Source organism: Lithobates pipiens, unplaced genomic scaffold (assembly GCF_037356315.1).
Source record: "Lithobates pipiens isolate NorthernLeopardFrog02 unplaced genomic scaffold, aLitPip1_a1.2 Scaffold_16, whole genome shotgun sequence".
Classification (NCBI taxonomy): domain Eukaryota; kingdom Metazoa; phylum Chordata; class Amphibia; order Anura; family Ranidae; genus Lithobates; species Lithobates pipiens.
In genome coordinates, this window is record NW_027507748.1 from 645,521,595 (window position 1) to 645,540,196 (window position 18,602).

General features: G+C 43.4%; 1 protein-coding gene across 1 annotated transcript in view; it reads right to left on the reverse strand.

The window, feature by feature from the left end:
* Positions 1 to 7,684: 7,684 nt before the first annotated feature.
* The window catches only part of LOC143984048 (solute carrier family 35 member F2-like), a 43,373-nt gene continuing 32,455 nt past the window's right edge, over positions 7,685 to 18,602 (reverse strand). Inside the window, exons 6-8 of the mRNA XM_077484330.1 lie at positions 18,357 to 18,409; positions 15,591 to 15,745; positions 7,685 to 8,260 (exon numbers count right to left, since the gene is read on the reverse strand). Coding sequence (XP_077340456.1) covers positions 8,057 to 8,260; positions 15,591 to 15,745; positions 18,357 to 18,409 — 412 coding nt within the window. The 3' untranslated portion in view covers positions 7,685 to 8,056. The remainder of the gene's footprint in view (positions 8,261 to 15,590; positions 15,746 to 18,356; positions 18,410 to 18,602) is intronic.

Genomic DNA, 18,602 nt, shown 5'->3' on the forward strand with positions numbered 1-18,602 from the left:
AAAAGTAACTCCACTTTTGTTGAGAAAATAAACATTCCCCTCTGGGTGATCTGTATACATTGTATGAATTTTAACAAACGTTGTTGTAGATTCCTTTTGTTATTCTGAAAAAAACCCTGTGTGTTTGTGCCCATGTGTGAGTCTAATGGGATCAAATTTTTAATTATCAACCAGTTGCTGCACCTGCAGGCCCCTAATGAGGAAAATCACAGGGTATACAGTGGGGATCGAAAGTCTGGGCACCCCAGGTAAAAATGTGTATTAATGTGCATAATGAAGCCAAGGAAGATGGAAAAATCCCCAAATGGCATCAAATTACAGATTAGACATTCTTATAATATGTCAAAAAAAGTTAGATTTTATTTCCATCATTTACACTTTCAAAATTACAGAAAACAAAAAAAATGGTGTCTGCAAAAGTTTGGGCACCCTCCAGAATTTATAGCATGCACTGTCCCCTTTGCAAAGCTGAGACCTGCCAGTGTCATGGATTGTTCTCAATCATCGTCTGGGAAGACCAGGTGATGTCAATCTCAAAAGTTTTAAAAAGCTGGAGAAGGCTATAAGAAGATAGCAAAGCGTTTTCAGATGTCAATATCCTCTGTTCGGAATGTAATTAAGAAATGGCAGTCATCAGGAACAGTGGAAGTTAAAGCAAGATCTGGAAGACCAAGAAAAATATCAGACAAAACAGCTTGCAGGATTGTGAGAAACGCAATCCAAAACCCCCGTTTGACTGCACGATCCCTCCAGAAAGACCTGGCAGACACTGGAGTTGTGGTACACTATTCCACTATAAAGAGATACTTGTACAAATATGGTCTTCATGGAAGAGTCATCAGAAGAAAACCTCTTCTACATCCTCACCACAAAAATCAGCGTTTGAACTTTGCAAATGAACATATAGACAAGCCTGAGGCATTTTGGAAACAAGTTCTGTGGACTGATGAGGTTAAAATATAACTTTTTGGCCGGAATGAGCAAAGGTACGTTTGGAGAAGAAAGGGCACAGAATTTAATGAAAAGAACCTCTGTCCAACTGTTAAGCATGGGGGTGGATCAATCATGCTTGGGGTTGTATTGCAGCCAGTGGCACAGGGAACATTTCACAAGTAGAAGGAAAAGTGGATTCAATAAAATTGCAGCAAATTTTGGATGGTAACTTGATGCCATCTGTGAAAAAGCTGAAGTTAAAGAGAGGATGGCTTCTACAAATGGATAATGATCCTAAACACACCTCAAAATCCACAGGGGATTACATCAAGAGGCGTAAACTGAAGGTTTTGCCATGGCCTTCACAATCTCCTGACCTCAACATTATTGAAAATCTATGGATAGACCTCAAAAGAGCAGTGAGTGACAGACAGCCCAGAAATCTCAAAGAACTGGAACACTTTTGTAAGGAAGAATGGGCAAAGATACCTCAAACAAGAATTGAAAGACTCTTGGCTGGCTACAAAAAGCGTTTACAAGCCGTGATACTTGCCAAAGGGGGCAGTACAAGATATTAACTCTGCAGGGTGCCCAAACTTTTGCAGACGCCATTTTTTTGTTTTCTGTAATTTTGAAAGTGTAAATGATGGAAATAAAATCTAACTTTTTTTGAAATAGTATAAGAATGTCTAATCTGTAATTTGATGCCATTTGGAGATTTTTCCATCTTTCCTTGGCTTCGTTATGCACATTAATACATTAATTTACCTGGGGTGCCCAAACTTTCGATCCCCACTGTACATCCCTTTAGATGTGATTTCCTATTGGGAGTATCTCACCAAAAATGTAATTTTTGTTGCAGGCGATGCCTGAAACCTGACTTGTGTGATTTGCTCACTGATTGTCCCAGAAGTCAGCAGTAAGATACAAGTAGGAGATTTAATTTTCAGGGGGCGTTCTGTACACCAACTGTGCACAGAACGTCTCCAGGTAGCCATATTGCATTTTCAGAAAATTACAGCACTGATTCGTGTTGGTTGTTATTGATACGACATATTATGTTATTTTTTATGTGCTTTTCTTTCCCCCAACAAAGGTGGAGTTACCCTTTAATTTACTGTTAGGCTTAGGGTTAGAGTCTTTCATTCAGTCTTGCACAGTTGCACATGTTCCTCTCCTGTACTGGAAATGTCTAGTCTGATTTCACTGAATGCTGTGAGCTTCACACAATTAGCAGCTGCAGCAGGTCAGGTAAACTCCACCTCATTAAAGCGAATTCCTCCAAAAGTGAAACTTCCGCTTATTTGGTCCCCCCCCCCCCGGTGCCACATTTGGCACCTTTTGGGGGGGGGGGGGGGAGGGGGGAACGAGTACCTGTGGCACCATCCCTTGGAAGTTCGGCACCCCCTTCTCCTTCCTCTGCCACTGAGCCAATTAGAAAGCGTAGTGCACTTTGCGCATGCGCAGTAGGAAACTGTCCATGGAGCTGAAAGGAGATGGCGGCGGCAGCACCCCGACAGCCAACTCGAAAATCGGTTGGGGTGCCTACATTGCAGGCTCCCTGGATAGGCAAGTGTCCAAATATTAAATGTCAGCAGCTATAGTATTTGTAGCTGCTGACTTTAAAAATGTTTTCCCCAGGCTGGAACACCTCTTTAACTGGCTGGTAGACATTCAGTATCATCTAGTTCTTTCCTCCTAAGCCTTATTTTCCTTGGCCATCCCTTTCACTCATTGGATTTCATCACATGTGGGCATTACCTAGCACAGTCAGCATGTAAATAAAACCTACCTGAGAATGGCAACTCCTCCATACGGAAAACCACCTATTAAGACATTGTGATATCAGTATAACTCCTCCTAATGCCATGTACACACGACTGGACTTTCGGTCTTCCCGACGGACTTTCGGTGGACTTCCAACGGACTTTCCAAACGAACAGACTTGGCCACACACAATCACGCCAAAGGCTGACGGATTTGAACGTGATGAGATGCGACTGGACTAGAATAAGGAAGTTCATAGCCAGTAGCTGCCCTAGCATCGGTTTTCGTCCGTCGGACTAGCATACAAATGGATTTTTCGAACGGACACGAGTCTGTCAGAAAGATTTGAAACATGTTCTAAATCTAAAGTCTGTCTGATTTTTCGACAGCAAAGGTCCATTGAAGCCCACACACAATCAAATTGTCCGACGGATTCGCTCTGTCGGACCTTTGCTGCCGAAAAATGTTGCGGCCGTGTGTACGCGGTATAAGGGCCAACACACTGCTTGCATCAGGGCTGAGAGCTCCTGAGAGGAGTACTGAGGCCGGGTGCTGTGATGTTTTATAGGAAGCTATGGCAGCCCTTCCTACCAGCCATGATCTACCCGCGTTGCATAGAGAAGCACAGAGACCCAGCTACATCCAAATGCCCTCTCACTCACCATCATTATATGTCTCTTTGCTGGAAGCAAAGGCCACCCGTGATCACTGCACAAAAAACAGGGATCTGCCTATGTAAACAAGGTGGATCCCCATTCTGACGGGACAATACTGAGATCTGCTGTTCCTAGTGATCAGGAACAGCGATCTCTATGTTGCCCCAGTAAGCCTATCCCCCATACAGTTATAACATACCCAGGGAACACAATTAACCCCTTGATTGCACCCTAGTGTTAACCCCTTCCCTGCCAGTGTCATTTATACATTGATCAATGCTTTTTTTTTTTTTTTTTAGCAATGATCACTGTAATAATGTCACTGGTCCTCAAAAAGTGTCACTTGGGGTCAGATTGCCACTATTACCAGTAAAAACATAAAAAAAAATAAAAGTCCCTAAATCTATTTCCTTTTTTTGTAGCCTCTAACTTTTGTGCAAAACCAATCAATATAGGCTTAATGCGATTTTTTTTACCAAAAATATGTAGAATACTACATATTGGCCTAAACTGATGAATACATTTTTTTTAAATAATTTTTTTGGATATGTAGGATAGCTTAAAATAAAAAATATATATTTTTTTTTTCAAAATTGTCATATTGCAAAAAATAGCCTGGTCATTAAGCACTTCAGCCCCAGAAGGATTTAACCCCTTAATGACCAGGTAATGTTTTGCAATACGACACTGCGTTATTTTAACAGACAATTGCATGGTCCTGCGATGTTGTACCCAAAGAAAATTGATGTCCTTTTTTTCTCACAAATAGAGCTTTCTTTTGGTAGTATTTGATCACCTCTGCAGTTTTTATTTTTTTGCTATAATACATATCAAATAAAAAACTAAAAAAATGTCTTCATCAGTTTAGGCCAATATGTATTCTTCTATATATTTTTGGTTCTGCAACATTGCGGCAGACAGATCGGACACCTTTGACACTTTTTTGGGACTAGTGACATTATTACAGTGATAAGTGCTAAAAATATGCACTGAGTACTGTATAAATGACACTGGCAGAGAAGGGGTTAACACTAGGGGCAATCAAGGAGTTAAGTGTGTCCTAGGGAGGTGCTTCTAACTGTGGGGGGGGTGAAATGACTGGGAGTATGGTGAGATCGCTGTTCCTGATGACTAGGAACAGCAGATCTGTACTCCCCTGTCAGAACGGGGATCTGTTTATTTACATTGACCGATCCCCATTCTGTCTCTCTGTGGAGCAATCGCAGGTGCCCAGCAGACATTGCGGCCACGGGACCTATGCATTGGCTAACCTGCCGCTCAGCGGGCGTGCCACACGCAGTGTCTCCTGCATGAAACAACGTACGGGTACGTCATTTTGCACAATAGGGCCGGCCTGCTCAGTATATATGCAGTGGGTGGTCCTTAAAGCGGAGTTCCACCCAAAAGTGGAATTTCTGCTTATATGCTTCCCCCCCTTCCGGTGTAACATTTGGCATCTTTCAGGGGGGAACTGGGACCTATTTATGACAGGTCCCCTTCCCCAGACGGGCCGTGGCCTAATCTCCCAGAAATTCAGCCCCCCTCCTCTTTCCTCCGTCACTGGGCTAATTATAAAGCACAGTGCACTCCACTTGTGTGCAGTAGGGATCCAGGAGTAAAGCAAAAAAGCTTCACTGCCTGGTTCCCTTACCAGTAATGGCAGTGGCAGCACCTGGGAGTCGTCATCGTGGGCTCCCTGGACAGGTAAGTGTTCATATATTAAAAGTCAGCAGCTGCAGTATTTATAGCTGCTGACTTTTACTTTTTAAAGGGGTTGTAAACCCTCATGGTTTTTCACATATTCTCTAAATAGTACATCCTCTGTATTAAATGGTGCATGTCCTCCTATTACACGTCATGCGGCCTCTTCACAAGAACTACTGCCCTTTAGTCCTCCTCTGTCCTCTCAATTGCAGGACATCCCAATTGGCCACTCTCAGTCTGTGCGCAGTATGAAAGGCCTGGAGTGGCCACTAGGGAGCTAGAACAGGAATTGTAATGTCTAACCTGACCTGCAAACGGCAGGACAACAGGGGGATCGAAGAGCCAGCGATTTTTGTACAGAGGCCCTCCAACCACTGCATGTGTATTGGGAGGGTGTGTATTTAAAACAGGAGTAGCAATGGTATGTATTATTCAGAGAATATGGAATTGGATAAAGAGATTTTTGGAAAATTTGGGGGGGGGGGGCACTTTGGGGGATTTACAACTTATTTTTTTTTTGTGCAAATAAAAAATACCAAACTAAACCACTTTAAAAGTGATTCTCAACAGTTTTCCCAATGTCCTATAGTATGTGTCAAAATAAAGCGATTGCACTAATGTGTTAAGTTAAAAATGTACACCATTACCACAATGGCATAAATAATGTAGTGGGGAGAGGGAGGGGGCAGGAAGGAGCAGTATTGTAGGATGGAGGAGAGAAGTGGATGTGGCTGTATGGACAGCACACCACTATCATGCAACAAGTTAGGGACCTTATATTATAAGCTCTTTGAGGGCAGGAACTCATGTGTGTATAATATACAGTATCTCACAAAAGTGAGTACACCCCTCGCATTTTTGTAAATATTTTATTACATCTGTTCATGTGACAACACTGAAGAAATTACACTTTGCTACAATGTAACGTAGTGAGTCTACAGCTTGTATAACAGTGTAAATTTGCTGCCTCCTCAAAATAACTCAACACACAGCCATTAATGTCTAAACCGTTGGCAACAAAAGTGAGTGCACCCCTGAAAAAGTGAAAATTTCTAAATTGGGCCCAAAGTTTCAATATTTTGTGTGGCCACCATTATTTTCTAGCACTGCCTTCACCCTCTTGGGCATGGAGTTCACCAGAACTTCACAGGTTGCCACTGGAGGCCTCTTCCACTCCTCCATGACAACATCACAAAGCTGGTAAATGTTAGAGACCTTGCACTCCTCCGCCTTCTGTTTGAGAATGCCCCACAGATGCTCAGTAGGGTTTAGGTCTGGAGATATGCTTGCCCAGTCCATCACCTTTACCCTCGACTTCTTTAGCAAGGCAGTGGTTGTCTTGGAGGTTTGTTTGGGGTCGTTATCATATTGGAATACTGCCCTGCGGCCCAATCTCAGAAGAGATTGGCTCATGCTCTGCTTCAGTATGTCACAGTAGATGTTGGCCTTCATGGTTCCCTCAATGAACTGTAGCTCCCCAGTGCTGGCAGCATTTATGCAGCTCAAGACCATGACACTCCTACCATGCTTGACTGTAGACTAGACACTTGTCTTTGTACCTGGTTGCCACGACACACGCTTCACACCATCTGAACCAAATAAGTTTATCTTGGTCTCAGACCACAGGACGTGGTTCCAGTGATCCATGTCCTTAGTCTGCTTGTCTTAACCAAACTGTTTGTGGGCTTTGTGCATCATCTTTAGAAGAGGTTTCCTTCTAGGACGACAGCCAAGCAGACAAATTTCATGCAGTGTGCAACGTATGGTCTGAGCACTGACAGGCTGACCCCCCACCCCTTCAACCTCTGCAGTAATGCTGGCAGCACTCATACGTCTATTTCCCAAAGACAACCTCTGGATATGACAAGTTTTAATTTTTTTTCTACATTTTCCATAAACTTCTGGAAAAAAAATGAGATGTTCAAAAGACTCATTATGCCTCATAGATTATATGTTGGGTTGCTAGCTTTCCAAAATGGGGATATTTTGTGTTCAATTTGATTGTCCAGGTACTCCAGGGCCTTCAAAACTGTGATAGGTCATCAAGACATTAGATGTGCAATTTATGTCCCTAGAACACATGATGGCGCTCCCTGCATGTTGGGCCTCTGTATGTGGCTGGGCTGTGAAATAGCCTCACACATGGTATCGTCATACTCAGAAGGAGTAGCAGAATGTGTTTTGGGGTGTAGTTGCAATTATACATATGCTCTGTGAGAAAAATAACATATTAATATGACAATTTTGTCAAAAAAAAAAATAAAATGAAAAATCATCATTTTGCAAATAATTGTGGGGAAAAAAAATTACAAACTTCAAAAAACTCACCATGTGACTTACTAAATACCTTGCAATGTCTATGTTCCAAAAAGGGGTAATTTGGGGGTTATTTGTACTTTCTGGACTTGTTAGTGTCTCAAAAATTGAGATAGGCTGTTAGTACATCTGGTGTGATCAATTTTCAGAGACTGGCACAATAGCTTGTAGACTCTAGAACGTTCTCAAAGAACAAAACATTTTCACCGATTTGAGTTTTTACCAAAGATATGTAGCAGTATAAATTTTTGCCAAAATGTATGAAGAAAAATTACCAATTTGCTAAATTGTATGACAGAAACAAAGAAAAATGCATTTTTTTACAAAATGTTCAGTCTTTTTTTTATTTATAGCACAAAAAATTTAAAAACCCAGCAGTGATTAAATACCACCAAAAGAAAGCTCTATCTGTGTGAAAAAAAAGATGCAAATATATAGGTACAGTGTTGAATGGCTGTGCAATTGTCATTCAAATTATGAGAACACTGAAGGCTGAAAATTGGTCTGGACAGGAAGGGGGTGAAAGTGCCCAGTAGGAAAGTGGTTAATGCACCAATTCCACATGAAAGGTGATATCTACTTTAACTCTTTAGGAACACTTGCAAGAACTGGCAATGATTGACAGGGAACATGGAAAGCTTTCCATCCTCCTGAAAATACATTTTATGACTTAAAATCCATTATTGAGCTGAGTCCTCGATGACCGTACAGAGCTGCTTGGGCACATTCTCCAGAGGAGTAGCGGACTCCGGAGGTGCCTCCATCTCTTCTGTGTCATTGTTCTCAGTCTCTTTGTTAATCTCGGAAGTATACGTAGTCACACTGTTGTATGAAGCGAATCCCACAATAATCATTATAAATGACAGGATGTAAAGACCAGAAAACTGCAAGGAAAGCAAGACATTAAAATGTGTGTGTATTTTTGTACTTTATTTTGATTAAAATAACATCTAACATTTTTTTTTATATATCACAAACATTTCATATTGATATTTCTAGCAAGCAAGTATAGCTCCCTAGCATTGCTCAGGGGGTGTGCCAGGTGGCCTGGGCACACCCTAATCACTATGGGGTTGATTTACTAAAAACAGAGTGTGCAAAATCTAGTGCAACTGTGCATGAAAGCCAATCAGCTACTAATTTTGGCTTGTTCAATTAAAATAAAGTGTTAACCTACAGGGTACAATTTACTTTATCCTCTTGGTTGATGAATCTAATGTCCCCCCCCCCCCCCCCCATGACTGTGCTTTATAAAAAAAATGCAGCTATATACCTAGTTTACAGAGCGCAGATCTGTGATCACGTGACCGCCGCTTTTCTCCTCTCTCACATGACTGCTGCAGGTAACAGGCAAGCTGTTATAAAAATCCTATTTTCTTTATTGTACATCACGGGACACATGAGTAGCCTAGTAATAACTATGTGGGATGTCCCAGAGCAATGCTATCTGAGGGGAGGGAGACAAACAAAGCAGGGCACCATCAGACTTGAGGACCTATACTGCTGGCCGCAGCACACTGTGCCCAAAGGCGGTATCCTCATGTCTTTTCACATCCTCCGGATAGAATCTAGTGAATGTATGGACCGAAGACCAGGTTGCAGCCTTGGAGGTTTGAGCCATGGAGGCTTGGTGATGCACTGCTCATGCAGCACTAACAGCCCTGGTGGAGTGCACTTTGATTTGAAAAGGAGGAATTCTCCTCTTTAAACCATAAGCCCAAATAATCACTTGTCAAATCCACTTAGAAATAGTAGACTTTAGCACTGCCTGTCCTTTTCTAGGACTTTCAGGCAACACAAACAAAACATCAGTTTTTCGAATCTGAGCAGTCGCCTTCAAGTAGGCTTTGACTGCTCTCACTACATCAAGAGAATATAGCGACTTCTCTTGCGTAGAACAGGGTTCTGGAAAGAATAAAGGTAGAACAATATCCTGGTTCAGGTGAAAACCTGACACCACTTTCGGCAGAAAGCTAGGATGAGGACGTAACACCACCGTGTCCTTTACAAGAAAGAGCAACCAACTCCGATACCCTTTTTTTGCAGAGGATATAGCAACCAGAAAAACCAACTTCCTTGTCAAAAGGACCAAGGGAGTATGCTGTATCGGCTCAAAAGGTTGCTTTTGTAATGCCGACAAAACTAAATTTAAGTCCCAAGGTTTCAAGGGTGATCTAACCGGCGGATTAAGCTACGTTATTCCCTGTATAAAAACACGGACCAAGCAATGTGAATGGTCGTTGAAACAATACAGATAAGGCCGAGACCTGACCCTTGATAGTACTGAAGGCCAGCTTCATCTTTACCCCGAATTGCAGAAAGGCAAGAATTCTACCTATGACATACTTCCGAGGATGCCAACCCTTGGATTCACACCAGGAAACATATGGGGTAAAGAAACCATTCCCTCGAGAACAACTGCTGATGACTCAAGAAGTCTGTCTGCCAATTCTCTATTCCTGGAATGAAGACTGCCGATAGGCAAGGTACATGCTTTTCGGCCCAATCTAGGATATGGTTCACCTCTTTGGGCTGCATGACTCTTGGTACCCCCTTGGTGATTGATATAGGCCACTGCTGTGGCATTGTCAGATTGCATCCTGACTGGACAATTCTGCAACCTGAATGTCCAGGCTCTCAGAGCCAAACGTGCTGCCCAAATTTCTAGAAAGTTGATGGGCAAGGTCTTTTCGGTTTTGGACCATTTTCCTTGGATAGTCGCCTCTTTCAGGACTGCTCCCCAACCTGAAAGACTGGCATCTGTTGTTACCACCTTCCAGGTAACTGGTAAGAAGGATTTCCCTTTTTGCAGATTTTTGGTTATCCACCACCAACTGAGGCTCTGGCACACCTTTGGAGTCAGACGCATTGGGAAATCTAGGGCTTGGACATTTTTATTCCAAGCCGCTAGGATACTGTTTTGCAGCAGTCTCAAATTAAACTGGGCATAGGGAACAGCTTCGAATGAAGCCACCATCTTCCCTAACAACTTCATGCAAAGGAGACCACCTGGACCAGCTTTTTTATGGTGCCGACCTTTGCCTAGGGCAAAAACTACTTTTTCTGAGCTGTATCTATGATCAGACCTAAGTACTCCAGTCTTCATAGTGGCTTTAAGGAAGAGAATCCAACCTAGGTATTCCAGGTAGTTGACTGTGCTGAGCACGCTTTGGTCCAAGCAGGCTACCGACCAGTCTATCAGCAGCAGGTCATCTATGTATATGCTACAACTGTTATACCCTGAGCCCTTAGTCTGGCCAGAACATTTGTAAATACCCAGGGTGCAGTAGCTAGGCCAAAAGGCAAGTCTACAAATTGAAAATGGTGCTTTTCCTTGTGCTTTTGAATCGCAGATAGAACTTCTCCTCCTTGTAGGATGGAAACTACTGACCTGATATTCAGGAACTGATCTAGATCTTTGAGATCTAGAATGGACTGCACATCTCCATTTGGTTTTGGCACCGTGAAGAGGTTTGAATAAAACCCTAACCCCTGATCCTCCATGGGGATCTCCATGTTCAACCCTTGAGATTACAGCTGGTCTAATGCCAGAAACAGAGGTTGTCTTTTTGCTGGATCTCTGGGAACGTTTGACCTCAGATAACGAGGTGATGGGAACTCTCTGAACTCTAGTTTGTAACCTAGAGCTATTGTGGAGATGACGCATCTGTCCTGAATCTCTTCCTGCCATAACTTTGAAAAGTGCAGAAGTCTTTACCCCACCTGTGCGAGCAGGGCGCCCCTTCATAAGGAGACCATGGAACTTTGTTTTGCAGGTTTACGCCCCCAGGACTTCTGTCCCTGGGGTTAACTTTGGGATTTACTTCTTGAACCTGACGGCAGAGGCCATTGCGACTGCCTAGAGGCAGTTGCCCCTGGCCCTGGAGAAGAAGCCCATTTAAATGAGGGACGTTTACTTCTTCTCTTTACTGGCAAAAGGGTACTTTTTCCACTTGAAATTTTTTGTATGTATTTGTCCACATCATTCTCAAACAGGCATTCCCAGTGGAAACGGAAACCAGACAGAAGTTTTGGCTGACCAATTTTTCAGCCACAAGATCCTAAGCATATGCACCAGCACAAGCGTAAGGCATGATACCTGATGTCAACTGCAAAACATAATGCCTTTTGCAGTTTGGCTAAGTCCCAGGCCTGCTGAGCAGGGATGACCTTGAGCACTTGTCTCAACTGGTCCTTTAGGGATTGACATATGCCTATTGCTGTCACTGCAGGTTGAGACACTGTACCTGCCAGAGCAAATTAGGTTTTTTTACAGGAATTTTATCCGTTGGATCTCTAAACATTTGAGCGTTAAACTTTTATTCACACAGGATATAGCAGCGTCAACTGCTGGTATAGTCCATCTTTTGGTGAATTTTTCCTCCATGGGAAAAAGTTCTGAGAACTTTTTAAGAGGGAGGAAATGCCTATCTGGGTGATCCCACTCAGCATATATAAGCTGTTCCAGTAATGGATGGACAGAAAAGGCACGTAGAGCCCAAGGAGGCTTCAGAGAACCCAACAAAAAAAAAACGGGCCTTTCAGCTGATTCAGTTAAGGGCAGTTTAAATGTAGAATGGACCATTTCTGTAAGAGATTGCACCAGCAATTTCTCAGACTGTGAAGCTGAAAAGGGTTCTTCTATAGTCGATTCCTCAGAAGATAAATCATCAGCCTCTTCTTGGTCTCTTAAGGGTGATTTATCCTCCTCCACCCACCACTCCCCTGCTTGAGGGCCCTGGGCAGGAGAAGGGGACCTATTACGCTATCTCCCATTTTGGGAAGATGCGATTAGAGCAGCTAACCTTTATTCTAACCCCACCAATGCAGAGGATAAGACGTCCTCAGTAACATAGACAGGGGCTGAATGTTGGAAAAATCTGCAACACTTAACAGACCCCATGGCTCACCCTGACCAGCCACCTCTGGTTTTTCAGGGGAGGATGGCATTGCAGATGTAGGATTGGGGTCCTCAGAGCCCGAAGGTGATACCTTTTGTCCCTTTTTTGGGGTGTTTATACCCCCTTTTCGGTATGCAGAGTCCTGACCACAAAAGCAAACTTACGGACAGAAAAAAAAAAAAGCAAAAGCACAACCACGGCTAAGCAATAGTCCAGCAAACCGATGCTGCTATTAATGCTCAGCCTGATGCTGAGTAAATGTGCCTTTGGGAGTGCTGTATCACCACACACTCACATGCCCTCGCTCCTGTGTCCTTCCGTCAGCCAAATGAAAAGCATGGCAATGGAGGCTTAATAACTTTGCAGTTCTGCACCGTGTGGAACGCCCCCTCTCCCTCTTTTTTTTTCAAAAGTTAATTCCTATGCATGGGCGGCCCTTTGATTGCAACAGCGTGGAGGGGGAGGAGGAGAAAGGAAAGAGACGCCGCGATCCCAGCTAGGGGCGGTGGAAGGGGGAGTAGAATGGCACATAGGCCGACCATTACAGACTCCCTCTGCCTGCTCCTGGGGAGGCAGAGAAGGTGCACTGCCCAGGTGTGGGAAATGTCTCAAAAAGGAGTCCCTGAAGGCTAGGACTGCTTAGCTGCAGGAAGCTTGGCAGCTTCTGCTGACACAGAGCAAGATCTGGAAAGCATGGAACAGGTATGTCCTCTTTACAGCCTCTAGTGGCAAACTTCAGGCATGACAACATTTACTACAAAGAAGAATACATAAGAAAACTTGAAGTTCCTTAGGAATCTTCACTTACCTTATCCCGCCGCAGGATCTGTTGGAAACCAAACAGACCCAATCTTCACCCATTATGGCAGGCTCCATTTAAAAACCTTTAAGAACCATTTTAATCGGGGGTTCCACTGATTTGGACGTGTATAGCACTCTGCCAGAAAGGTTTACGGTATTGGCTGCGTGACCAAAGCACTATATCCCAGGGTCCAGCCCTCAACCCCCAGTTGCATAGCTTGCTCCAGCAAGGATTACTCCAGCGGAGCTCTTCATAGCACATCTTTAACCGTGACCAACAACCTTAGACACTGACGAAAAAACTCAGGTACTCCCAGTATGGGAGGGGTTATATAGGGAGTGAACTTCCTGTCTTGGGTGTGCCATCACCTGAAGGTGGCCTATAACCCACAGTTATTACTATGCTGCTTTGTGTCCCACGATGTACGATAAAGAAAGACAATGGGTCACGTGAGCCCCAATCTGTGGTCTGTAAACAAGGTATATAGCTGCATTTTTTATAAAGCACAGTCAGAGGGACATTAGATTCATCAACTAAGAGGATAATGTAAATTGTAACCTAATTTGAGCAGCAGAAGGAGAGGGGGCGGGCATGGACACAGAGCTCACAGACAGGGAGGGGGAGGAGGACAGAGGAGACAGAGCAGGGCTGCGGATGACGGAGGCACATGAACTGACCACGGTGTCAAGGCTCAGCAGCCACGATGAACCGTGGTCAGTTTACGGGGGGGAGGGCAGAAACTGGCAGGATCAGCCACCTTTTTTTTAGGGTATACTTTGGGCCAAATGACACAGCACAAACACTGTGCTGTATAACATGTATTAAAGGAACAGGATCTTTATTTTTTTGGGGTTCACAAATGTTTAAGCTTTGACAAAAACACCTGGAAGTCTATGCAGAGCTACACCAGATTTTGCACTCTCCAGTTTTAATAAATCAACCACTATGTGCAGTGACAATTCCTCCTAATGTCTGGGTTTCCCTCCTCTCCCCCCGGCTGCTGTTTGGGATGTTTCAGGATGGAGAATGGGGGAAGGGGCTAGTGAATATGTAATTTGCTGGCCCTTTCCTTTTCTAAATGAACACAGTTAACACACTCGCTCACTGTGTACATCCATGACCGAAGCATACTAAACCGTGTTTACTATGCTTCAGTGTGTGAATGAACAGGAAACCACTCCGCACTTCCCATTTATCCATTGCCATGTGCAGCTGAAGCTGCCGAGAAAGTCATATGAATTTGAGCTTTGGGGTGCACAGCCTAATGCAATAGGCTCTGCACACCTATGTATACAGTATCTCACAAAAGTGAGTACACCCCTCACATTTTTGTAAATATTTTATTATATCTTTTCATGTGACAACACAGAAGAAATTACACTTTGCTACAATGTAAAGTAGTGAGTATACAGCTTGTATAACAGTGTAAATTTGCTGTCCCCTCAAAATAGCTCAACACACAGCCATTAATGTCACACACAGCCAAAATATTTACAAAGTACACCCCTTAAAATGTGAGGGTGTACTCACTTTTGTGAGATACTGGCGGTTAGTTACGAAAGATAAATCCACTTTGCACTACAAGTGCACTTGGAAGTGCAGTCGCTGTAGATCCGAGGAGGACATGCAAGGAAGATAAAAAAAACGGCATTTTAGCTTGCACATGATTGGATGATAAAATCAGCAGAGCTTCCCCTCATTTCACATCTACTCCTCAGATTTACAGCGACTGCACTTGTAGTGCAAAGTGGATTTGCCTTCCGTAAATAACCCCCACTGTGTATATATAGTGAGACGACTGATGCTCAGAGCTCTCTCTCTCTTTGGTGTAGGAGCCTTCTGCCGGGTGAAAGGCTGCACGCTGACAGAACACTAAAAAAGGTACATGTGCTGCATTGTTCATTTTGGGGAAACCATTAGAGGACACCCTGTTTGTCAGGAATTGACCTGAATTTAGTTAGTGGCTCAGACAAGCAGATGAGTGTGTTTATTCTATGAACTCGCTGTACAAAGCCCTGCTTTGAAACTCTTTTTTGTTGACTCGCTAAATAAAAATTCAGGGAAAACCCGCTTGTTCCTGAGTGTCCCTCTCTTATGCATGGTTCATGGTTGCTACCCACTACCAGTAGGGCCTGTTCCCATTGAAACACATCTTCTGCAGGTTCTTCGCTTACCTCCTACACCAGTGATGGCGAACCTTGGCACCCCAGATGTTTTGGAACTACATTTCCCATGATGCTCAACTACACTGAAGAGTGCATGAGCATCGTGGGAAATGTAGTTCCAAAACATCTGGGGTGCCAAGGTTCGCCATCACTGTCCTACACAATCCAAAACTTGCGTCTATCTAAATTGCCCCTAGTATGTGTATGAGAGTGGCAGGGCCGTAAGATTATGAGCTTCTCTGGGTTCAGGGACCAGATCTCTGTTCACAGATGCTGTAACGCTATAAATATGGAAAAAATCAAGTAAAATAATACTTATAAATATGTGTAATTAGTGAGTGCTTACCTTGTAGCCAAATAAAAAACGGCCAATGAACAGGCTATAGATGTCAGAAGTCAGCAAGCCTAAAGCAACAGAGGTGGCACTGGAGTGTAGAACCACAAATGTCATTACAGAGTAAAACCCAGACAAGCACAAGGCATACCCTGCATACAGCAATCCTATAAAAGAAGCACAAACAAAACCAGCATGAAAAGAGATATCCTGGAAATTTGGTGAAGGGAACATTACAAAATTTTAGGTACTGCATACAACACATCTGTGCAATTCATCTTTGCATACACATATAAAACCCTTGTACACACGGTCGAACATTCCGACCACAAAATCCGTCGGATTTGTCCGAAACTGGTGTTGCATACACACGGTCAGACAAAGTTGTCGGAATGTGATGACGTTCGTTCGTTACGACAGGACTACGTTCAGGCTAGTAGCCAATAGCTTTGGTCTTGTAATTTGATCTGAGCATGCGTCCGATCGGAATTCTCTACAAACGATCGGACAAAGTCCGATCGGATCATGTTGTCGGAAAAATTTATATCCAGCTCTCAAACTTTGTTGGTCGGACATTCCAACGGAAAAAGTTTTTTGTACAGCGCACCACTATCTTTTTAACAGTTTATTCTCCTATGGGTTCAGACATTTCCCCCAGTGCGTGCAGCAGTACACTAGCTAGTAGTCTATTGATTGGCACAGGAATACCTCTTTTATTATTTACTGACATCACAGAGATGATGGATGTTAGAGACCTTGCTCTCCTCCACATTCTGTTTGAGGATGCCCCACAGATGCTCAATAGGGTTTAGGTCTGGACACATGCTTGACCAGTCCTTTACCTTTACCCTCGGCTTCTTTAGCAAGGCAGTGGTTGTCTAGGAAGTGTGTTTGGGGTCATCATGTTGGAATACTGCCCTGCAGCCCAGTCTCCGGAGGGAGGGGATCATGCTCTGCTTCAGTATGTCACAGTACATGTTGGCATTCATGGTTCTTTCAATGAACTGCAGCTTCCAAGGGCCAGTAGCACTCTTGCAGCCCCAGACCATGACACTCCCACCACCATGCTTGACTGAAAGCAAGACATACTTGTCTTTGTACTCTTCACCTGATTGCCACCACACACGCTTGACACCATCTGAACCAAATCAGTTTATCTTGGTCTCATCAGATCACAGGACATGGTTACAGTAATCCATGTCCTTAGCCTGCTTGTCTTCAGCAAACTGTTTTGCAGACTTTCTTGTGCATCATCTTTAGAAGAGGCTTCCTTCTGGGATGACAGCCATGCAGACTAATTTGATGCAATGTGTGACGTATGGTCTGAGCACTGACAGGCTGACCCCCCACCCCTTCAACCTCTGCAGCAATGCTGGCAGCACTCATACGTTCATTTGCCAAAGACAACCTCTGGATATGACGCTGAGCATGTGCACTTGACTGCTTTGGCTGACCATGGCAAGGCCTGAGTGGAACCTGCCCTGTTAAACTGCTGTATGGTCTTGGCCACTGTGCCGCAGCTTAGTTTCAGGGTCTTGGCAAACTTCTTATAGCCTAGACCAGGCTATAAGATGTTGGCGGAAAATTTGAGAACCTGCTAGCAAACATTTGTTGGCGGAAAGTCAGACAGCAAATGTTTGATGGAGCATACACACGGTCAGACTTTCCGACAAGCTCACATCCAACATTTCCCATTGGAAAATCAGATCGGTGTACGCAGCATAACACTTACACAGTGTAGGATGGATTCATAAAACAGAGGGGCTGGCAGTGATTTTTTTTTTTTGGCAAATGGTCTCCTGGGCATGCAGGGGGGATGTGTAATGTGCAGGGGAGCTGTTTAATCGTCAGGGGAGCTGTGTAATATAAAGGGAGGGTGGGGAATGTAAAGGTGGCTGTGCCATTTAGTATTTATGTTCTAAATAAATACTGTTGTCTCCTGTATTCAGACTTTGCTATACATGCAGGGAGTTCCTCTGATTGATTTTTTTTAGGAAAACCATTGGAGTAATCGTGATGCATTGGGAATTGAATCGAATCGTTGACAGGATAGTCGTAATCAAATCAAATCATGAGACCAGTGAAGATGCACACCTCTGACATCTTCAGGTAATATTTTTAATACAAAGATATGATCAAGAACACAGGGATATGAACCATTTACTAGCAGGAGGAAAGTTCAAAACTAATCTTAGAATTGGTGGCTTGCTTGGAATAGACCAGCAGAGGTAGAGAGTCAGTCAACAGTAAGTTGATTCAAACATGCTTGGGACAAACAGATGTATACAAGTTAAAAGTTAACAAAAAAAAAAAAGTATACATTTTAATAAAATAAAATGGGGCAGACTCAATGACCCACCTGGTCTTTTTTTCTGCTGTGACTTTACTATGCATCTATCTAGTGAGCATATAGCGGGTTATTGCATAGAGCCGACAGGGGACAGCTGCACCAGCAGACCGATGCGGTAGCATGGAGGTGAGAGTGTGTGTGTGTGTGTGTGTGTGTGTTTTATATAGCCCAAACTTCTCCTTTATGAAGTATGGATCTTGACTTGACACTACAGTGTGCGTCACTGAGCTGGTACAAACAGAACAAAAGGGAAGTTCGGAGCCATCAACCTTCTCTAGTTTGCTGAAAACATAATAAAAGCATCTTCTGATTTGTTCAAGAATATTTAGAAAACAGGCTGACCGCACGTGTTAAAAGATGGTGCTCACCTCTTAAAAACAAGTGTGATGTCATCTTTCTAAAATGCCATTGAAAGAAAAGTTACTTACCTACATTCCAATTCCAGTTAATACTGGCAACAGCAGCTGATTCCAGCGCCATGCTTTGGTGAGACATAAAAAAGAAGATACAAATAGAAAGAAAAGAAATGAGGGATTAGATTACTCTATGTTCACAATAGACTGCCTCCATTAGGACTTTTGCCTTTGACTTGGCCGACTTATAGGGATACTTTTCTGTATAGGAGATGCACCGCTTGAATGGCTCACAGGTGGTTTCCATAATAATGTGCATAA